The following is a 24,057-nucleotide window of genomic DNA, read 5'->3' as shown; positions in this document are numbered from 1 at the left end:
AAATTATCTGAACTGGTTGAGATGGCTCTGGCTGAAACATGAAAAATGATTCCACCAAATCAAGCATTAAAATATAACTTAATCTGAGAAGTTTTGGAGTATGTTTTCAAGTAACTGCTTGTTTAAGTGCATGCAAGTTTTTAAAATAAAAAGAATAATCATTTGCTCCCTAGAATACTCTCAGGTTTACTTGAGGACAAAGTTGAGGTTTCCACAGTTTTAAAATAACGGGTTGTATTTTTGTACCCAAATACAGAGACCTCAGCTGAGACACTGTGCCCCAGGATGACTGAATTAGCAACGGATTCCCTTGCCTCATACCTCTTATTTCATTAGGCAAAAGCATCAGTCAGCCCTTCCCTTAGTATGGTCTGTCTACTATGGACAGCAATGGATTTCACCTACATTGCTTCCCCACACATTTTCAGTACCGCTACCATCTCCCAGTTTCAAAGAAAGAGTATAAGAATTTATCAAAACCATCTGTAAACAAAAAACCAACATGATTTCAGAAATGTAGACACCTTACCTTTGGATTTTTCCCTTCTTTGGCCAATAAAGCACGTAATCTCTCTTGTGAAGGTGGTGCAACAAATATAATGTATGGCTTCAAGTCAGAATTACGTAGTGTCTTCAGTGACTGCAGAAATAGAATTTATTAAATATTTAACAGTTCCATCCATGAAAAGGTCATTTAATGATGCATTATTCACATGCTATAATTGATAATATACTCTTCAAACACAATGACAATTGTACAATATATTAACAGCAGTATAATTAACCATAACAATATTACCATCACCACTCAAGAGTTCATTCACCATTTCCTACAAAATTGATATTCCAATATTTTTCAGCTTCGTGGAACCCAAACGTTTACTTTTGCTCATGAATATTCTCCAAAACTAAACTGAAGGAACATGTCTTTTGGTATCCAAAGGAAAAAGTCACCTACATTGAAGTAAGTTTCCTTACAATGCTAAGGAAGGGTACCAGCTTTGAACAGAGAGAAGAGTCTTTAATTACTACAGTTTAGTATTTTCTGTTTTGAAAATTAAAAGACAAGGTATCAGATACACTATTACTATATGCTTAGCGTGTTGTTTTTTTTTTTTGCAGGTTGCATTGACATTAAGGGACAGCAAATAAAGAACCCAACTGTAGTTTGATTTTTTCAAAAGGTTCATTTTATATGCCTCTGGACAAACAACTTGTCTTTAAGACAGATTTTTGTAACCACATTATTAGATCCATTTTCAAAAGGTGCTCTGAATTACATGCTTTCCAATACCTATGAGCCATGCTGGTAAAGTATCACACGGGCCCAACTGGTGATGGCTAATTATGACTTCAGTACTAGCAGACCTTACTGGTGTGTCTAAGTTTTAGGTCTTCTTTTGCAGCATCTACAACAGTAGTAGACCTTATACATACTGTATGCATTAGAAAATGGGCAGTGCTCCAGGACTTTGCCTCTTCCCACATTTGACTAAATTTCCAAGTTGAAGTCTGTATACATAGTTTCTCTCTTCTTTCTCCATAGTCAACTGGTCATAGCTAAAGAGCTTTTCAATACTGCTGATGCGATGTACATTAATCCTCTGTGTTATGGAACTGCATAAACATTCCCCAAATGTGGTTTCCAAGTATAATCCCAAATAACTTCCTCTCCATCTTCAAAAGCCTCAGAGCTCACAGAATAACTGGAACACTGAGTTCCAGTTAATCAAATCCTATTTTAAGTAATTTTTCAATTCAGATAGCTCTTACCAGCTTTCAGTACCTTGACATCAAGGTCCCTATTACCTTCATCACAGACAAGATAATGCATTAATTTTCAAACAAGGAACAAGAAGAGTGTATCCATAACACTCTGAATAGTCAACTGAACACCACTTAAAGAAATTTTAGAATAAAAGTGAAAATGGACCTTGAGAAGACACTAATTTCATATAAATCAAATACAGCTTTCTAGATTCTCACAGTAGCTTTTACAATGAAAATACAACAGGCAACAGCTTTGCCATACCTGCGTATGAAGATTTAAAAGGCATATCTTGCCAGAATTGATGACCTGCCGCACGGAGTCTATGCTAGTACCATAGAGGTTCTTTTCAAACTCTCCGTATTCAATGAACTTCCCTGCAGCTATGTCACTTTCAAATGCTTGTCGGGAAACAAAATGGTACTCCCTGCCAGCTGCTTCAGTCTCTCTCCTGCTCCGAGTAGTATCTGCAAATAAGAGTGACAAAAAAGAAATCAGAAATACACCTGTAGAATTGGAGAAATAAGTGGTCCTCTTAGGAGACATACTGTTAACAATAAAAAAAAAAGCATACAAAATATCTAAGAAATAAAAGTATTTTCTACAATAAATATCCCTGGACAGATTAAGTTGCCAAAGTCTAAACCTGCATTTACAGGTCTTGTTTATATTATCTAATGGGAAAAAACAGACAACTAGGGAAGGAAGAATGCAGTTGCACTCCAAATATGGAAACAGATAAAAGTTGTTTTTAACAAATTACATTGCTAAGCTGTTTGTAAACCTAAGGGTACATTAGACATTAAAAATATAAAATTTGCTGAAGTGTCAGTCATTTGGGAATGCACTAAAACCACCTAAGTTTAAATTTACGCAGGAGATGTGGGTTAAAAGTTCTTTGACCAATTCAGCAGTTTCTTTTTTAAACTTCTCTAATTCACTCAAATTTTATTTAAATTGAAATATACACATATTTTACAAAGCCTCTATAACACTGTGCTGGGACACCAGATATGCACTGACTTGCCAAAGCTACTTTTTGCCACACAAGATAAAACTTTATTATTTGTCCCTTATCCAAGAGCTGTTCAAACCCCCACCCCCCAATTACTATTTTCAACAGAAGAGGATGTGCCTGCAGACAATGTTTAGAATAAGCAATCATATCTGCCCATCAAACTTACGCGGAACCGCAGAGGCAAAGCGATCCACTTCATTATTCATAAGTCTCTGTCGCAATTCATTCTGGCCACAGTTCTGTGGGCCAATCAGAACAATAGGCCGCTTCCTATTTGCTGGTTGATGATACAGTGACATTTCCTCATAGGTCAAAATTTCCTCATTGTCATAATCTTGAGAGAGAACCAATAAAATAGTCACAACATACTTTACTGATAATTGCATGTATTGCCTGTTATGTAGTATCAAGTTTCAGGCAGCTCTTGACACTCTGCCCAGCATCTGTGAGTCCCCAGAGTAAAAGAACCCCAAAAGATCACTTGCCCAGTAAGATGAGGCTTTTCAACGGCTCCCCACCCTTTCTTGAGAAAGAAAATGTGTTTCCATTTACTACTGACATAAGTAGTAGCACAAACTTGGGAAACAACTTTCTTGCCAAGGAGTTAAGTTTCTACTACAAGAATAATGCTTGACGCCCAACAAGATCAAAAATCATCATCCCAATCCCAAAGTACTGTTATAAGAACATAGTATAAGCAGCCTGCAAACTCTCCATGGAAGCTTCCATTTCCTAAACTTAATTATGCCGAGTGAGATGATTACAAAACCACACTAATGGTTGATCAGTATAAAATTATGAGGGCTTCCATGCCTAAAAAGCTGTTTTCTTTTGTTCACCTAGTCTTTATGAAAGACTAAATGACCTTACAAAACCTGCCACCTCTTACATCTTTCACTAAATGCTATTACAAACCCGCACAGAACACAATCAGGCAGTATTTCTAACATATTCTGAAATTCAGCATTCTTTTCACAAGGCTATTTGTAGACTCTTTTATAGTTGTTTTTAGGTATGAACACTGTGCAAAAGATGTTACTTACCATCATTTTTATTTGCATTGTATAAAACCTTTTTCCGTTTCTTTTTGTTTTTCTTCGCACACCAGAGTTTTCCTAACCAAAATAAAAATCATCACAATCCAATACCTGTACAGTACAAAGCTTCCTATCGCACCCACTATCTGGATCTTTAAAATGAAGTTTCAGAAAGGCATTACATTCTTTGGCTCATTACAGCAGTTTGGTGTGTATTCAGCAAATGTTACATACCAAGGACTTCAAGTGAGTCATGGCAGATAAAATTCTTCAAGAAAAAAAGGGGCTTTCCAAATTCCCCTGCATCATCCTAATTACATCACACATAGTTATGAGAAATACATGTGATTTATACAGCAAAGCGCTAAATTCAGACCTGTATTTACATGATGCATTTCAAAGAATCATCACACTTGTATTACAAAAAATTGAAGAATTTTCTACAAATCCATAATGACAAGGTTCTACCTATCACTAATTAGCACCTCCAGATTTATTTATTTTTTTCCTTAGAAAGCATATATCCAACCTGATTTTTCTGGCTCCTTGTCTTCTTCTATGGTTTGCTTCATAGCTTCTCTTTGCTGCTGAAAACTTTTTCCTTAACACATTAAAAGTACAAAAGCCATTAACATTTAGAAACCATTTCCATACTTTTTCATAATGACTTATTCATTCTTCCTAAGTTTTTACATAAGAAAAATTTTAAAAGAAATTAGAATTTAAAAAGAAACTATAATTGCTGCAAAGCTTGTTTATTGCTATGAAAATATATTAACACAGACTTGCAGAACATTAGCATCATTCTGGCCAGTTTTACCTGGAAAATTTAAACTACTGGAAAGACTACATTTCACACTATGATGGCATGGTCTAATTATCTTTGTATGTGTTCTATTTATACTAAGTCTTTGAACTTCAGCTTGAAAAAGATTAGCCTATATTTAAATCTGTGTTCCTCTCAGCTTACTTGTCATAAAGTAACAGTGTGATATTCTACAGAATTTTAAAAGTCTTCTGCTCACTGTGTTTAACAGATCAGCAGATCTTTAATGGACTATAATACTGTATATATTTCCATGCAAAAACAATATAATGAGTTCAGTGTCTGAAAACCCCGAGAGTTAGAAAGGAAAAAAGATTGTCACATGTAACTGAAGCACTTTTCTAAGTGAAAACACGCAGAAAAGTTACAAAAAAAACCAAACAAACCCAACAACAACAAACCACACATTTTTCAAATAGACTACATGATCTATCAAGAAATCTAATGTCTGCTCTTATCTCCAGAGAACAAGACAGGCTAAAATAACACGTTTCTGCCGTAGCCAGCAGGGGGAACTCTGAACCCACAGAGTCCCCAGGGTGAAGGAGTAAAGGAAGAAAGTAGCTCTGGAAAGGTGAACTGCAAAGGAAGTGCTGGCTTTACTCTGCATTTAGCATCTATACATACAGATGCCTTAAAAGGTCAACCTTTTAAGTAAGTGAATTACATAACCAACAGTAGGCTCTGTTGCAAAAGGTTCAGTCACAGATATTTAAGGGTATGCAAGTCTTTGAAAAACAGAATGTTGCTCCTGTGGCTATGGGGACAACTGGCTGTCAAACTTTTTCTAGAGATTTATTTACCAGGGATAAGGCCTGCCAATGGCTGGTTATCTTCATCACCATCTCTGTAAGCCTGCCACCAATTCGGGTCTTCTTGGCTGATCACATGGAGGATATCTCCTTTCTGAAAAGACAGTCCTAACTCTCGGCAAGGGACGTAGGGGTCATCAGAGGGATCATAGTCAAAATGTGCTTTCACATGTATCTGTAAGAGACCAAATGTAAAAAAAAAACCAACCAAAAAAACAAAACACAACACCCTGTGACTTCTGAAGAGTTACACCGCATCTTCCTGTGATGCAGTACAGCTCTGATGTACAAAAACTCCAACATTCTGTAAAATGGACGCTTCATCTGGGGCACATGAGATACTGGAATGAAATCACTAACTGGGTTAGCAATGGAAAAAGACACAGCTGTGCTAGGTTGGAGTTGAGGCCTGAATTTAACTCTTGTCAGTCCTATCGTCAATTCTAGAGTAAATTTTCTCACCACCTTAGGAGATGAAATCCACTCATTTAAGTTCTCTGCATTTCAGAAACATGAGAGGTATTTTGATTTGTTTAAATATCTAATAAATACACAGATGGAAACCCTGCTGGGCTTCAGGTGAAGTTTCACTTGTACAATAATTTATTTTGTCACCAACTATTAGTGTTTTGTTTGGCTGTGATATAAATGGGTAGGTTTTTTCTTCAAACTGTTAATGCTGTCTCAAGCAAAGTACGTTAGCAAAAAAAATAATGAACAAAGTTTACAGTATACAAACTTTCCCTCCCAAAGCATATTTGCAAGTTCCAACAACCCTTTTTTATACACATGAAAATAGAGAAATTGGGAATTTTGAAACAGAATTTCAGAAGCACAGATAGTAAGAAATTATAAAAGTAGAACTATTTTAGAAACCGAGTAAATACCATATTAACAGTTTCACCTTACAATCTGTCGTGGATTAAGCCCAGCCAGTAACTGAGTACCACACAGCCGCTCGCTCACTCCACCCCCTTTTTCCTCCTCCTGCTTCCAGAGGGATGGGGAGGAGAACTGAAAGAATGTAACTCCCACAGGCTGAGATAAGAACAGTCCAGTAACTAAGGTATAACACAAGCTACTGCTGCTACCACCAATAAGAATAATGATAAGGGAAATAACAAGGGAAGAGAATACAACCACTCACCACCCACTGACTCATACCCAGCCTGACCGGAGCAGTGATCTAGCCCTTCCGGGTAACTGCCCCCAGTTTATATACTGGGCATGATGTGTTGTGGTATGAAATACCCCTTTGGTAAGTCTGGGTCAGGTATCCTGTCTCTGCTTCCTCCTGGCTTCCCTTCCTTCCTGGCAGAGCACGAGACTCAAAGTCCTTGGTCAGAGTAAACATTACTGAGCAGCAACTAAAAACATTGGTGTTATCAGCACTGTTTCACAGAATCACAGAATAGTTAGGGTTAGAAAGGACTTTAAGATCATCCAGTTCCAACCCCCCTGCCATGGGCAGGGACACCTCACACTAAACCATGGTGTGTCCAAGGCTTCATCCAACCTGGCCTTGAACACTGCCAGGGATGGAGCATTCACAACCTCCCTGGGCAACCCATTCCAGTGCCTCACCACCCTTACAGTAAAGAATTTCTTCCTTATACCCAATCTAAACCTCTGCTGTTTAAGTTTGAACCCATTACCCCTTGTCCTATCCCTGCAGTCCCTAATGAATAGTCCCTCACCAGCATCCCTGTAGGCCCCCTTCAGATACTGGAAGGCTGTTCTGAGGTTCCAAGCTGAAAGTCAAAACACAGCACTGCACCAGCTACTAAGAAGGAGGAAAATGACTGTTACTGCTGAACTCAGGACCATCAATCACTTTCAACACTTAATTCAAGTATTAGTCTGGTAAAAATTAAACCAATTTAAACAATTAATTTTAGTTTTGTTCCACAATGTAAATTACTTAGAGAAGAACTTTGTCCACATTACTGGTAAAACAAGGTATCATCAAGCTCAAGAACTTATGCAGAGCTACTTACAACTGTCTCCTTTGCAGGTGGTGGCTTGCTCTGCTGACTGGGAATCAGTACAAAGGTCAGAGTACCATGCATGTCAGCCTGAGACAAAAAAAATAAAACAAGCAACAAAACTCTTCATATACAGTATCAAAATACGGCTTAGGGTTAAGAATTAATAATATATTTTAGTGAATGCTTAAAAAAATCCCTAAAAAGGCAGCTCCTAACAGCATCTCATCTACCCCTTAACTGGTTTAAAAGACAAAAGTACAGTTACAGATGAAGTGAATCAATGACAGGCTAAAGAGCCAAATGTTGATATTCAGATTTTCAAAGCCTAGCATTCTTGATAATACCTGCAGGTTTCATTTCTGCACATAACTGCCATCATTCTTCTTAATATCACATTATGCATCAGAAAGGAAACTTGAAATGGCCCTTTACATATAAACACTAGCTATCAGAATTAAAACACTTTTAAACTAATGCTAAATGTGAGTATAAATGACAAGTAGATCCAGCAGGCTTCAGTCTTATGAAAGCAGTATTTTTTGCAGGGAGAACAAGAAGCGTACAACTCACCAACAAGTCAAAAACTTCATTAACATCTTTTCCACGAATCTCAATGCCATTAATCTCCAGAACTTCATCCCCTTCATGTAACAGCCCACTCTTCTCTGCAGCACCTCCTTTCACTATTCGACTAATGATAACAGAATCCATTTCATTGCGAACAGTAGCGCCCTGTGTAGTAGCAACACATTCTGAATTTATTACACATATGAAACTCAAAGCCATCTATTGTATATATTCCAAGCCAGGGGAGTAAAGAAACTGTGTTCAAAGTGAATTCAAGTAAAAGCTCAGATACATACACTCAATGCTCCAACTAAAAACAATACCACTTTATTTCTTCAAGCTGCACTAGAGATTGAAAAGTTGAATTACTCCACTGCACAAGATTCATGATTTTTAAAAAACGTATTCCTAAGTAAACACTTATTTGAAAAATGCAAAATAGAAGATGAGTTGCTTAAAAACCTCAAACAACAATAACAAAAAACCTCAAACACAAAAAAAACCCCAAAGCAATGACAAAAAAAACCCACAAAACAAAACAAAACCCAACCATGGTTGTCACAAATGTATAAGCTAAAGTTTGAAACAGTGACTTCTGTCAAAGGGTCCTTTCCAAACCCAAGTTGACATAAGTTTACAAGCTGACAGATTTTAAATGGCAGCATGGCTACTGTTGTATGAAGATACACACAAGTTTACCATCTGTTGACTATTTCTCATTTTGGAGGAGGGGGAGTGTTTACAAGTTAATCATCACCTCCACATTCAAATTCCAAAGCTTTCACAGCAATCTGCAAAGGACAAAAAGCTTATTACCTTTTTTACATATAACAGAGTGAGTACCAGTACTTACCAAAGGAATATCCCGAGCTTTCTCAATGCGAACTATTTTAACCGTCTCCCCTCCATACACACCAACATTCTCATAAATTTTTTCATCTGTCACAGGGTCTGGTTGCATTTCTTGTTCTGCAACCTTATCATGAGCCAGTAAAAGTGCCTAGTGTTAAACAAAATCAGCTCAGTTAAAGAAAATTTCACACCTCACACAAAATTAAAAATTCAAACTTAATACAAAATAGTAGAGTTTGATGAAATTCTGCAATTTGAATAGTCTGCAGGTTACAGAACACTGCAAATGGACTTAAACAATAAAAAAAGGAAAAAAAAAAATCTATGTAGTACTTAATGCTTTCCAAAACTTTCAAATTGGAAAAGAATAAAAAAATACCCCAACCAACCAATTGAATACACAATTACGTACTTAAAGCTTACTCTGTGTGTGAATTAGGATACAGACATAAGAAGTTACTGCAGTGAAAACTACTCATGGATTTACACCATCATCACAAGACAAAACTCCCTTTACACACCCTATGCTGAGCATGAAACTGTTGTCAAAACCTCCAAGAAATAAGCAAGGCAGCTCATGTGTTGCTCTGACCTTACTGATCTACTGCTACATCATTTATGTGCAAATTACCCTGTTATACATGAGAATGTAGCAAGGGATGAATACATTCATGCACTATACTTGATTAGAAGTTTCCACTACTTGCTGGGAACTGGAAGCTTCTCCTCTTAGTATTGGGATCTGCAGAGCTGAAGAATAGAACTCCATCCTTGCCCAGTCAGCACAAAACATTTGCAAAACCAAAAAAGTTATACTGAAAACCACATAAAGAAATACTTCCACTAGATCAGAAATTTCATTTTGTTTTACCTGCACATGAGGGGCATTCAGCAAAGCATTAAGTTCCTGCCCATCTTTATGGTGACTGGGTTTCAAAACACTCTGTACCTAAAAAGAAATCAAGTAATAAAGCTCTTAATCTTCCCAATGATTTATCAATCCTTCCTCCCCAACTCAAGCACAAACCCAAATGCAATTATTCTTTTCACTCAAAGTAAAGTATATCCATGTAGTAGTTACACTGGCTGACCAAACTTCATCTGCTACACATTAGGGAAACATGTGATGAGACCACAGGACAACTGCAGCACATTCTGCCTCGGTAATTATCTACCAAATCTAAACTGGTATCCAGTGCATCAGGCGTATTTGTCAATACCAGAAACTGACAATAAGCTCAGCAAACACAAAAAGATGCACACACACTTTTATAAAAAAATAAACTCTAGTAAGGAACACAATAATGAAATCAGTCATGATGAAGTCTATTAAGTGAATATGCCTCATCTTTTAAATGGACTAATTTCTCATTAACGTGATTATTCTTCCTTTTCCTTAAAAGCAAGTTGCTTATTTTTACCCAAGCTATTTCCATCAACAGGAAGACCATAGATCCCAAGACAGATTTGCAATGCATCCTGAAGTCCCTGCCTCAAAGTATACAAGTCAAAACTTTAAAAGATCCCAGAAAATCAGGTTTCTTTGGCTCGTTCCAAAATAATCCCCATTAACAGAAGGGCAGGTTTTTTTTCTCAAGCAGCCTCAGTTGTCAAAAAAGGTTTGCTTTCTTACACAGTTATCAATCATCCCTTGCTATCACCTCTTGCAAGCAGACTGATGCGCTTACAGAGAATCCCAGGAGCAGTGAAGTCCCTCTTAGCTAAAGTTGAGGCCGAAGAAGATTCTTCCATTAGTCATTATCTGGTCTACTCTGACCAAAGGCACGCAAATCCAAAGGCACAGATGAATCCAGAGACATCAAGAGTAAATTATACATACCAAAGCAGCAGCTTCCAGTGGTATGGAAAAGACTTTTTCCAAGAGCTGTTTACTCTTCAGAATGAGATAATGTGACATCAAAGAATCAAGAAAACACATATTCCAAAGTGAAAATAATTCAGGGTTTTTTTTGTGTGTTCTAATAATACCTACAGGTCTGAAGAGCCTCTATCTTAGGAGGAATTATCTACAGAAATGCTAACAACTCTTGGAAGCTACCAGGTAAAAGTAATGAAAGCCATAAAGATAATTTTAAATCCTAGCAGAAGCCACTAAGTTAACTGTTCCCATGGAGCAAGACCCTTATGCTGCCAAGAAAACAGTGTCACGTGGAAGAAGTTCCTGTGCTTGCTAATAAACCTGGCATAATCTCCAAAAGCCTTCCTTTTGACATCCCTAGAACATCCCTCCTGGTGAACAAATCTCGTATAGCTTACAACAGTCAAACAAGAAGCCAGATTTATTTATTTCTTTAAAACTGATTTCTTAGCCATAGAGAACAGAAAATTCAGCTTCTTAGAGGCCTGACTTTCAGTCATACCTCTGAATTGGTCAGGAAGCTATTATCCCTGGCTCAGCCTGAGTTTTGCCATAGAGCAAACAGAGCACTGTAAAGGGTACATTTCACTAACAAATATTCCACTGTGTTGAAAGAAGAGATTTTTATATGCAAAAGACTCTAATAAAGCTTTATTTTCAGTCTCTGACTTTAAAGTGACTTTCATTTCTTGAAGAAGCTACAAGATTTTAAATCCTTATTTATTCCATCTGAATGACTCTTTTACAAGAAAGTCTATTTAGAAAGCAACTTAGAAGTCCTGCAAGCAAGACACCTCTTGAATGCAAGGTCAAATACTGGGGATTTGATAGAGGAAAAGAAAGCAACCATGCCCAACCAGTCATTCTGCGTGCAGTGAATATCATTTAATCAAGTTGAATTTCTGCTTTCAATAATTTGATTATTCCAAACTTTAATCACATCCTCCCTCCCCTAAGAGAAAGATGCATTTAGTATTTGTTTATTTAATGAAGCTCTAGGAAAGCATCAGGTTGCTATATACATCACTTACTACACCAGTATTGCTGCATGTCAGATTCCTTCGTAATTTGTGTTAATGAATTCCACAGTTTTATCAGACAAAGAAATTTGAATATAGGCTGTCATTCCAGCAGTGACACACTACAGGTAGCATAGCAATCCATACTAAATACGTAGCAATAATAGTATTTTCTTAACTCTTCAGCCTAGATCTTATTGTTAATTTTGTTAACTTCAGTTCAAGCAGCTTCCCAAAAGCTACCAATTTGGTTTCACTATACATACCACAATTTGGAGGCACATATTGAAATGATACTAAATACTGAGAATTTAACCACACCTGCAAAATCATTTGTTGTTTACTCTCAGGTGAGAAGATCTGTCAGAGGGAATATACAAGCACATTCTAATGCATTTATATCAGAAGTGGCAGGCTTCCAGTGCATCCTCTCAAAGTACTGATGTAGTTTAATTGCCTGCACTTGCTGAAGTGAACAGTAGCAAGTCTGAAACCTTCAGAAACATAGTCTATATACTTTCAGCCTATTAAATATATTTAACAGCAAGAATATCTTTAAGGTATTTGATACGTGCTGTTACAGGCCAAAAATTACAAACTGTCTTGAATGATGCATCCAATCACAGAATCATAGAATGGTTTGGGTTGGAAAAGACCTTAAGATCATCTAGTTCAAAACCTCCTGCCATGGGCAGGGATGCCTCACACTAGATCAGGTTGCTTAAGGCCCTGTCCAGCCTGGCCTTGAACACTAGGAGTGTAAACACTAGGATGGAGCTTTCAGAACTTCTCTAGGCAACCAGTTTCAGTGCCTCACCATCATCGCAGTAAGGAATTTCATCCTTGTATTTAACCTAAATCTCCCCTGTTTAAGTCTTACAAGGTCAAGATTCAGACCATGGTCCCATAATCCTTTCCCCCATCTTGGTCTATTTTAAATGGACTTAAAAATCAATTTAATTACACTTGATGTTTCCTGGCTATTTTTATTTTAGATTTGGAGTACACCACATTACATAAGGATTAGCTCTCTAAAATAAATTCCTTAAGCTCAGGTGCTTCATTCTACCTTTTAAAGTCAATTAAAGTTTCTTTTCAAAAGAAAGAAAAATCTTCAGCTGTTGGTGCCTGGTTATCAGACTTCCTGGGAAAAGTTAACTGCGCCAGTACACTACTAGTTTTAATAATTTTCTAAGGGAGACTAGAAAATAAAAATGCACCATTCTGCTCTCATGACTGTTAATGGTTAAAAAATCCAAAATCAAAAAGTTTTCACAACACACTGTTGATAAGACATTACATTTTAAAAAAGTGATTAAAGAGTAAAAGAAAACATTTTTTAAATTAACTTCATTGCAAACGATAACTCTCCCCAAACACACTTCCACAACTGCAGTTTAATTAAATATTAATATTTACCTTTTTTTTCTAAAAAAAAAAAGGATGTTCCATGTTGCAATATGAAATTATGTTGCAAACTGTCTTTTCCTGTTAGAGCTACAGAAGCATGTGCTCTAGAACAGGTTCTCTTCCACATCATAAGACCTCAAACAAAATGTCTGTAACTTTATATGAGGACATGCATTCCAAAACAGTTTGAATTAAACACTGTCACTGATGACCTGTGCACTGAAATATGCACACTAGATTACTTGCCATTTAAAATTAATGTTATGCATGTATCTGCTATTTTTCCTTGTAATGCCTTGCAGCTTTTATCATCAAGATGTTACCAGTATCTCAAACCCAGGCATTTGCAATTCTTTTCAAAAACACCCTGAAGTTAATAAACAATAAGTAAACTGTTTTCTGAGGGAGCTTCTCATGCCTATGTTTAGGCATGGAAAAGAGACATAACCAAAAATCAAAGTACAAGAAAAAACCTGGGTATCAAGACAGGCATTTTGACAGACTGAAAAAAAAATAACCAACAAACCCAACTTTTCCTAAAGCAGAAATTATTTCTTCCCAAATGGCTAGCATAACAAATACAGTAACCTTTCCAAAAGGAGTATAGGATCTCAAAAAAACAAGCATAAGCACAAGCATCTTGTATTCAGGATGTACCAGGAAGTACAGAGTGAATGGAGGCTTCAAAGTGTTCTTCGTCAGACACTTCTGTCAGTCAGAAATATTTGTCCTGAATTTCTGGCTCAGTTGCTTCAGGATGCTATTTAACATATTGCAAAATACAGATCACTTAAATACACCCAAAGATGACTCACTGAGAAAGTAGATTACATCTGAAAATGGAAACAGACATATGCAATATATTGGCTTTTCAGGAATTTCAAGACTGGACAAGGATGGGAGATGAAGAATCAAAACGAATGTCTCTCTTCTGGGTGATAAGAAAATGATCTTCAGAGTAAAGAAATATTTTCTTTATGGATTGTTCAGAGACATGAGAATGGCTTTACAGCACTCTAATTTTAGTATTTAGCAAAACACCTGGAAAAGAAAGAGGAATGTGTTGGGAAGGTGAGGGGTAGGGAAGATGGGGAGGAATATGAAGATCTGAAAACAAATGTAGATTTTTGCTAGGCATATTTTCTTGGAAATTTGTATTAAGCAGCGAATAAAAGTATTTCATATTTATGAAGAGGAAAAAACAGCTTTCTTAAGAAATATATCTGTAACTTTCTATATTATAAATGAAGATTCAAAACCCTTGGCTTGTATCGGAATGAAATCCCAAGCTAGGCTTGTGTCAAGTGGATGTTTGGGGAAGTATTTTACAATCAGAAGTTAGATGAAAAGGTTCCTTCAGGCTCACAGACATCAAAGCAGCCTACTGAGGATCCTATAGCACCCTACAGCCTGATAAAAAGCCAGAGGAAAGCTCCTATGTAAAATACTCCCACCTGGTTTTGGCACAGTCTTGCTGACAGACCTAAACAGGAAAATCCTGAGCTGCAATTTAGTCAGCACACTGCACCTTTAGATAGTATTTAAGTTACATCCCTCAAGAATCAGTAATTTCTTCTGCAAAAGAAGTTCAAACTTGCTACAATGCTGTCTTCCTTGACTTACAAGGCTAAAGACTAGAAAAAGGAAGGAGAGTGGAAAGAACTGTTAAAAAAAATTACTTCAGGCAGAAAGAAAACCAGACAATCCCCTCCCCCCCCCCCAAAAAAAAACCCCAAAACAAACAAACAAAAAAACAAAAAGAAAACCAACTTGCTGGCATACTGAAATTGGAGTGATGTACCTTTGAGTAACTGAAGAACAGCTATGTACTGGTGGAGGTACTCCAACTGGTGCACCAGAGCCTGTTTTTGAATGGCTAAGTTTGGTTCATGGGGTGCTAAATGCAGGAACATTTACTCAGCCTCCAAATCTGGCTTTGCTTGCACTGATACTGGTATTCAAGCTCAAAATTTAAACTTTAAGCATATTAACAAATGTATACCCATATAAGGTGTAGCCACACTTCAATATATACCTGCACCCGGCCATAGAAAATGAAGATAAAGTTGTTGAGCAACCCTTCAGAGTGCCTTGGCTGTATCCAGCCACATGCAGAAACTCATTCTGTTCACAGCAGAGTTTTCTCTAAATTACTAGTTTTCTCTAAATTACTAGTAATGCTTATAAAAGTAGGTATACAGGTATTGCCCATCTATACTAAAGTAAGTATCGAAGAAAGTAGTGAACCTGGCTGAACCTGTAAAAGATTAAAGTTAAAAATCTTGCTCAAGTAAATTTCTAACACAATACTTTAATACTTTCTAAAAGATGCATCAGATCTTATAAGAAGCTATAATCTGTCAGACAAAATTTACGTGCAATCTGACCAGCACAGCAGTAATTTTAACATTGAAAGAAAGTATCAAGGGGTCTGTTGCTCACTTTAAAGCAATACTGCTCGTTTCAAGTACGGCTGTGTTTCCAGAGATGCCTCTCAATTTAAGAATCATGGCTCAGCTCAGAGGAAAATCAGTAACAAAAAGCTGCAATTCAATTCCTGACTACTTAGAATAAAGAATACTAAAGGTAAGGAGTTAGATTTTCATAACCACTCCCTTTCCCTATGTTTAAACATAGTACCATTTCTGTTGCATATCTATCCATGCTAAAAAGGGAGTTTGTATCTCAAAATATTATTCTGGTTACAGTTTGGAAATCTGGAAAAACTGGATACAGCAATCAGTGACTATTATAAACCCTTTCATATTCACATTCAGTAAGTCAGACAAGCTTGACAGGTACATATTTCAACAACAGCTATGATTATAGGTTTTACATATATCACAGAGAAGCATACTGTACATACCTCTTGTGCTAGTTCTTGTGCGTTGGAGATGAGAGGATATGGAGGGCTGGCTTTGTTCATATGCACTGTAACAGCATTGTGTATCTTAAAAGCATTCTGAAAATCAGTATTTTGAACAAGCTGTAAAACGAGAGAGATATCCTCTTGGCTCTGAGGGTCTACCAAAACATGCTGGATATGCTTAAGGGAAGTTAACAGTTCTTCCACTTCTAGGTAGGAAATAACAAAATACAAATAAGATACGAGTTAACAAGATTCATAGTTAAGCAATGTTTATATAAAGATTTTTATAAAAAGTTTTTTTGCTGTTACTGTTTTTAACCAGCAATGACATATGCAAGTTTACTCTGACTTTTAGTAGCAGAACATACCTGAATAAAAAAAAAATCAAAGTTGGTAAAAGGAGATATAAAAAAAAGCTGATACTGTTTAAATATAAATTCCTATTTGCAGGAACAGGTCTTCTCTAAAAGAAATCATAAAAAATCCAATAACTGCAGTTCATGTATAGCTAAATGTCAAAGAGGGACAATTTTGCCACATGAAAATAACTCCTTTGCTAAACTAATCTTAATCACAGAACATTCAGTTATATTCATAGAATTATAGAATATGTGGGTCGGAAGGGCCCTTCAGAGGTCATCGAGTGCAAAGTGCTATTCTGATACATCATTCCATGTATATCTGCCATGGTAGATAACTAAGTATTGCTTAGTTATAGCATGGGTGATAAGTAAACTACACCCAATTTTTGAATGTAAAATTGCGCTCAGTCTTGGCGCATTAAAATAAAAAGGTATGAATGAAAAAAAGTCAACTGTCAAGAGTTCTGAAAGTCATCTGCACCTGAAGAGAGTCTTCATCTTTTACCTACAAGATTATAAGTTCTATTTAGACTATAAAATATTTTAATGAATTTTAATAATCAGTTTCTACATATTTGCAGAATACTACACATGTACTAAGTTACTGAGCTTCAAGAACTACTCTAATACTTTATAGATGCTTTTTAAAGACTGTCAAATTAACATGTTTTTGAACCAATCAGAATTTTTGCAAACTATGTCAGTTTCCACTGAGAAGCTACCTAAAACAAGGAATATGTATACCACCTATAATGTGAATCAACTCAGGTAAGAAATCCTCAAGCAGACAAAAAAAAACAGTAAATGTTTTGAGCCTGAAATAATATATGCATTCTCACACATTATCTGACAAAAATATTTTCAGCCACAAGAGGCCAGTCAACTATCTTCTGTTCTAATAAATTCAAGTAAGCTAGAATTTTGAATCCTGATAGTTTCAAAAAATGAACAACAAAGAAAATCCCACATTTTACAACTTTGACTTGATAGTGAGGTCAATCTCCCTTACTGGTGTCAAAATATCAGCTAAAGTTCAGGAACCTTCATTTATTCGTTACGAGCTAACTGAATGACATTAAAATAGGAATGCTATCAAGACATCATCTAAGTTGCACTTTTTACATGAAAATTCACAGAGGATTACTAGACACCAACTACTAACCTAGCTATATTCTGTGAGGAATTTCCTTTACCCAGTTTTAACCTCAAATTCACCAGTACTCTGAACACAATGCTAGACTCAAACTTGAGCACAAGATTAAAACAGTTGATAACTGGGCACATGAAAACTATAATTCCGAATAAATTACACATTTGAAATGAGTTTAATGATTTTCATTTTGGACAAAGAATACCTACACGTTTTCAATTCTGAGTTTGCAAGTCAGTCTTCTGTATAATAAAAGGAAACAAACAATACAGAGCTACTACTCTCATTCTGTACTGTCTGCAGGACAACGAACAGACCAAACCCAACCCTTCCAGAACCATTCCACACATGCCAAAAACATCCTACCCACAAAAGGTCAAAGGCTTCTTCCTGTAACCACCAAGGAAGCTAAGTGCAGTAGTACAAAAGCTGCATGGAAAGCTTAGATTCTGGCTGTGCAGGATATTCCACAGGTGAAATCCAGTACAGCTCATAACACTAATTAAGGCAGACACTGTCTCACTAGAGACTTGTATACACAATAGACTGCTTACCACACAGAGGGAAATGCCATTTGGAGAGAAGGCTAAAGAACATTCTACAAGCAAGAATATTTGCTAAATAGGACACTGTCAGCTGCCAAAATTCTGATTGAGTGCAGTATGCACATTATCAAAGCACCTCAGCAACTGATACTCCCAAGTCAGAGGAAGTGCACTATTTTCAAGCATTTAATAAAAAGTGTAAACCAGACAGGTGTTACTGTAAAGTTCCTACTTATATCTGCCCAGTTAAACACACCAACCCAAAATTCTACCAGTTGTTACTGTTACCAGATTCAAAAAACAGTGAGGCATTACAGAACCTCACCTCTTCTAACTCTCCCTATGCATAAACTATTTTATTCCATTATTTTTTAATTGTGTATCCCCCCTTATATATCAGAGGATCCAAATGCATAATACCCATATGTACACACACAATTCTAAAACATATTCCATAAGATAAATACAGACATCTTATTCTGCATAAAAAGATGTCTTATTCCTAGATGCCTCTACATATTCTTGTTTCAGCACTTTACTATTTCCTTCTGTGGCACCCTTTCTGTCAGACTACCACAGTACTCTCTCCTCCCTGTATAATTCCTTTCTATACTGAATCCTTCTTTGTGCTGGATGCAAAAGCCCTATACTAACATATGCCCCCCCCAGAGAAAAAAAAAATACACTTCCCCCCTCCCCCCATATCTAAAAGAGAAATAATGCTTGAAAGAAGTGAAATGGAACATTCCCCAAAAGCTAGCAATCCATTGCCTAGTCACTTGTTTAATAGAAGTAACTCACATACACATTTGGCTAGCTCTCTCTAGGTTCCTGCTTCTGAATTCTAAACCAGAGATTAGATTTTGTTGCACGTTTTTTGTTTCGGTAGTCTTAGAAAAAATCCAAGCAACAAAGACTCCATCTCTAGACATATCCTACTGCAAGGGTTGTCTGGAGATAAAAAGATCAGTAAAAGACTAACATCTGCATTTACTCACAGAAAAAAATCAGGGTTCTTTGGCAGAACAAGTCCACTTTTTAATCGCAGATCAATTACCAATCAAGTACCTTTTTAAAGAGTCTTCTTTTACAAGTAGTGTTGCAGTCTTTTTTCCATTAGGCTATGAAATGGCTGGAATGTGACCGAGCACTGTGCGATATGCACATTAATCAAAAGACTGCAGGGCAAAAGTATGCAACTGCAGGGGAGGACCCATGGTCACAGCCTAACATGTTAGATTAGAAAAAGAAAATAGCTGCTGTTTATCACCTCAAAGAAAAAATTATGAACAGCAAACTTAAGATACGACTGGATTTATTATATGTCAGCACTAAGATCTTAATTCCCAAGCTTTTTACAGATCCCTAAAGTAACTCTATGTGCTGGTATTAGTACACTAATACTCCACATATTACTTGAATCACAGGGCTAAATATTGTTTTATCCATAACTATTTCTGAAATTTTATTTATAACATATTTATAAATAAGTATTAAAAAAAAAAACACCAAACCCACCCCAAAGCCAAACAAATAGGCACATTTTCCTCTAAAACCCCCAGTTCACTTTAGCCAAAAAGGTTCAAAGTGTCAGTTACTCATTTAACTAAATTATCTGAATGGACTGTAGCAAGCAAAAACTTCTCTGCATTTTACAGAAGTAAACTGCTATGAAAAAGTCAGATACTTACATCCACATGTTCTAGATGCACATCAAATTATTTCCATTAAGACAGCTGTCTAAATCATATACTGTTTTAATAACAAACATGCTCTTTAAAATTGTTTTGACTGTGTCCTGTTTTATCAATACAATCCAATCTCCTTAATCTAGTCTGCCTTTTAACATGAAAAGATTAAGGACTCGGCAGAGATCTGCCACATTTAACGCCGGAACTTATGAAACATTTGCAAAACTAAAAAAACAGACAATCAGGTCAATATTCTTATTTTAAACATACATTCTGAGAAGCTCTACTGATTAACTAACACACACACACACAAACCCTAACCATAAAAAAAGCAAAACTAAAAATCAGTATTTTAAGACTGAATAATGGTAGGTTTTGGACAAAGTCAGGGGCTAGCAAGTTTCTCAGAGACCAGAAAGTTGTATATGTAAATTTACAAAAAATTAGGCCTCTCCAGTTCAGGTATCCAATAAAAAAGCAAAAGAGATAATGAACTCAAATCCTCTCTATGAGCCCATATTATTCTGTGAGTGTGCATGTGTGTATATATGTTTGTAAGGCAACATCCCTGGCCCTGATATTAATCAGTGACAGCTTTCAGAATTAAAAAAAAAAAAAAAATTCTTCTCAAATGTCAGATGTCAGTATGATTAATCAGGAAACTGGAAAAAGGGTGTGCTTAAAAGTGGAGGAAGATTTTGGAAGAGGCAAAGTTACTGCAGAAGAACTTTGCTAGATTTAAAATTATGACTCAGTTTTTGACAGCACTGATGACCAAACAGAAATTTTTTATGGATTATGTAAGTTAAGAGATTCACAGCATTTCATTTACGACATGTTTTTTAAGTTTGCAACTCAACATCACAGTTGAGTATAACCAAACCATCACTCCTAACAGAAGTTCTTAACTATTATAAATCCTCCTCCCGAATCTTAAGTCTACTTGATCCAAATTGTTAGTATGACTATGTCCAGCAAGGAAATAGCAGTAGTATGTTCTCGTGCCTGCCAATATTATGTCATGACTTCTCTGGTTGAAATAGATGCCTATGAAGCCCTAATTCAGCTCCCTGGTCATATACAGATCTATCATGATATAGCCTAACTACATTTCCTAAAACTCTTCGCCTTTCACTTCTAATGTTTTACATCAATCTTTGCATCTTCTGTTTCGTGTTCCTTCTAAGAAAAGAATCTAAGAAAAGAAAGAAGCTGTCATCTAACAATGGCAGCTATGAAGCAAACAACTTCAAAACCACTCTCTTTAAAAATTACTAACATTACATTTTCATCAATGTCCAAGTGTTAAGGTAAGCAGATTTTCACTATCAACACCTTAAGAGTGTAAATTATATAAGGTGAAAAACTGATAATGCAAGACAGTCAGAAGAAATCCCCAGAGTGTTTCTCTGAAATATTAAAAACTTGTGCTTTGATTTTAAATTACAATAAGTGTTTATTAATTGCTTATCCTGGTCTGTGCTTCATCAAACATAATAAAATTGGGTATTATTTGCATGGTTTTCCCCAGCATAAAGACAATGGAGACATCACTGAATTCATTAGTTATCTACAGGGCATTTGACTGGTCCCCCAATGAATCAGTTTTGAAAAGCTATTTGCTGAAGCACACAGGCTGATGCTTGACTAAATAAATACATAAACCCTCAAATCACCCCAAATCCAAAGAACCAGAAGACATTAAACCTGCATACGAATTAGCTAAATTGGGTTTCCACTGGCCTAAAAGAACATTAGTATCATATCAACTAATTATTTTCCCTATTAGTCCATTCATTACATTTTACCTACCTAGTGTCTTCACAGTATAATGAGGACTCTCCAAAACAATTCCTTCTTCTGTGTCAAATATAGGATTATCTATTCCAGTTTTAGGAGGAATTTGTGCCAGTTTTTTTAGCCTCATAGAAGCAGTAAGGTCCAGTTCTTGTTTCTTTCCCTCTTCTTCCCGTCTGCGCCTTATGTCCTCCTGTTGCTGTCGAATTCGCTCAAGTTGAGCACTCCGCCGCATGGGCATCATCCTGGAGCCCAAATCGCCAGGGCAATCAACCCCCATTTCTCTGTGCTTCTGAGGTTCCTCAGGAGATCCAAGATGTACATTTTTTACTTCAATGTCAGAATCTTCTGTGATATGTCCATTCATATGAGAAGTGGTCATGACTGGTTTTAATTCTTCTCTTCAAATAGAAATGCTGTTATTAGGCCAGTTTTCGCTATGACACTGCGTAAAATCCATTATAACTTCAAAAATATTTCCCTTCCATCACAAGACACTTGAAGAAACATCCAGGAGGACTCTAATGAAAGATATTAGAAAGAAGTTAGTGAATAACTGCATTAATGAGAGAACACCAAAGACAATTCTCCAGGTCACAGAATTATAGAATAATTGGGGTTGCAAAGGACCTAAAGATCATCAAGTTCCAACCCCCCTGCCATGGGCAGGGACATCTCACACTAAACCATGTCACCCAAGGCTTTGTGCAACCTGGCTTTGAACACTGCCAAAGATAGAGTATTCACAACTTCCTCAGGCAACTCATTCCAGTGCCTCACCACCCTCACAGTAAAGAACTTCCTCCTTATATCTAATCTAAACCTTTGCTGTTTAAGTTTTAACCCATTACCCCTTGTCCTATCACTACAGTCCCTAATGAAGAGTCCCTCACCAGCATCCTTACAGACCCCTTCAGATACTGGAAGGCTGCCATGACATCTCCACACAGCCTTCTCTTCTCCAGGCTGAACAGCCCCAACTTTCTCAGCCTGCCTTCATATGGGAGGTGCTCCAGTCCCCTGATCATCCTCATGGCCCTCCTCTGGACTTATTGCAACAGTTCCATGGCCCTTTTATGTTGAGGGCACCAGAACTGCACACAATACTCCAAGTGAGGTCTCACGAGAACAGAGTAGAGGGGCAGGATCACCTCCTTCAACCTGCTGGTCATGCTCCTTTTGATGCAGCCCAGGATATGGTTGGTTTTCTGGGCTGCAAGCGCACACTGAAGCTGGCTCATGTTCTTTTTCTCATCGACCAACATCTCTTGGATTTCCTTATCAAAGCAGTGGAGTTTCTACATTTAATACACACATTTACAAATGAGTGGTTTTCTGAAAGTTCTCACTCAGTTTTAGTTTAGCCTTTCGTTCTTAAAAAGTCCAACAGAAACCATACTTATGATCCTACAAGCACTAAATAGGAATAATTTATTATTAACAAGAAGCTAACATGAAGTTTAGTAAGTTAAATGCAAGTAAAGCTATTTGCATTTGTTATTCATAAATTGAGGCATATTTATGTAGACGTCACTTCCCAGGTTCAGAGACAAATTAGGCATAGAGTTCTTCCAATGATATTCTATAAAGCAGTCTGGGGCTTCATTTACACAATTCCAAGTAGGGATAAAGTCCTAGGATAAGGGCTGGACAGTTCTGATTAGCCTCTAACTCTTAGTAATTCCTATAGGTATGTACTAAAGCAGAAAGAATTAAATATAATAGTAGAAATCCTTGTGTGGGTGTGCAGAAGTGTAGATTTGACAGAGAACAATAATTTCCACAGTCAGGTAGTGACACTCCACTACACTCCTTACACCTTATTTGTTTTCGCATTCTTGATGATTCAGACTCAAGAACTTAAGTGTCCTGATAAATGTAACAACTCAGCTCTTACTTATACATAACAATGTGTCCTACACCACATTGCCTTTCTATATCAAAGCCAGTGATACATTATCCTCAGGAAGTCCAATTAAAATGTAATAAAATCAATAAATACTAGTGCACAGCATTACCAACACTTAATTTTTCAAGTGTCTTTTTATAATCTACTGAAAAGAAATACTACAAAATACATTGAAGTTTTATTATATACTTGAAGCACCAAGACCAAAAAAATACCTCACAACCAACTTTCTTAAACCCAATATTTGTGTTTGGAGGAGGAAAGGAAAGATGTTTATGTTGTAATTAAGCTGAAAATTAAATATCAATAGTTCTGTTTTGGAGGAGCACCAACAGAGACTCCTACACAAGTTTCTGCCAGCCTGCAATTTTAAAGAAGTACAGCTTTTCATTTTCATGAGGAGCAGTATACAGCCACCTAGGGCAACAGCTTCCTTTATTTCCTGTCCAGCTACTACTAGCAGTTATCACCAAAAACTTCAAAGTAGTAAATATTAAAGCATTTCAGTGGTAGTAAAAATTATTTTTTGCCTTTAAAAGACACTTAATTGCACTGCAC

The 24,057-nt window shown here is 36.6% G+C and overlaps 1 protein-coding gene across 1 annotated transcript in view; it reads right to left on the bottom strand.

The window, feature by feature from the left end:
* PALS1 (protein associated with LIN7 1, MAGUK p55 family member) overlaps positions 1 to 24,057 on the bottom strand; it is a 56,757-nt gene that overhangs the window by 3,628 nt on the left and 29,072 nt on the right. The window contains exons 3-14 of the mRNA XM_034062278.1: positions 21,606 to 22,111; positions 16,043 to 16,251; positions 9,740 to 9,817; positions 8,870 to 9,016; positions 8,020 to 8,181; positions 7,459 to 7,536; positions 5,453 to 5,636; positions 4,353 to 4,424; positions 3,830 to 3,901; positions 2,953 to 3,120; positions 2,033 to 2,235; positions 530 to 640 (exon numbers count right to left, since the gene is read on the bottom strand). Coding sequence (XP_033918169.1) covers positions 530 to 640; positions 2,033 to 2,235; positions 2,953 to 3,120; positions 3,830 to 3,901; positions 4,353 to 4,424; positions 5,453 to 5,636; positions 7,459 to 7,536; positions 8,020 to 8,181; positions 8,870 to 9,016; positions 9,740 to 9,817; positions 16,043 to 16,251; positions 21,606 to 21,972 — 1,851 coding nt within the window. The 5' untranslated portion in view covers positions 21,973 to 22,111. The remainder of the gene's footprint in view (positions 1 to 529; positions 641 to 2,032; positions 2,236 to 2,952; positions 3,121 to 3,829; positions 3,902 to 4,352; positions 4,425 to 5,452; positions 5,637 to 7,458; positions 7,537 to 8,019; positions 8,182 to 8,869; positions 9,017 to 9,739; positions 9,818 to 16,042; positions 16,252 to 21,605; positions 22,112 to 24,057) is intronic.

This window comes from Melopsittacus undulatus, chromosome 4 (assembly GCF_012275295.1).
Source record: "Melopsittacus undulatus isolate bMelUnd1 chromosome 4, bMelUnd1.mat.Z, whole genome shotgun sequence".
In the NCBI taxonomy this organism is placed as follows: Eukaryota; Metazoa; Chordata; class Aves; order Psittaciformes; family Psittaculidae; genus Melopsittacus; species Melopsittacus undulatus.
This window is presented reverse-complemented; position numbering and strand designations above follow the sequence as displayed.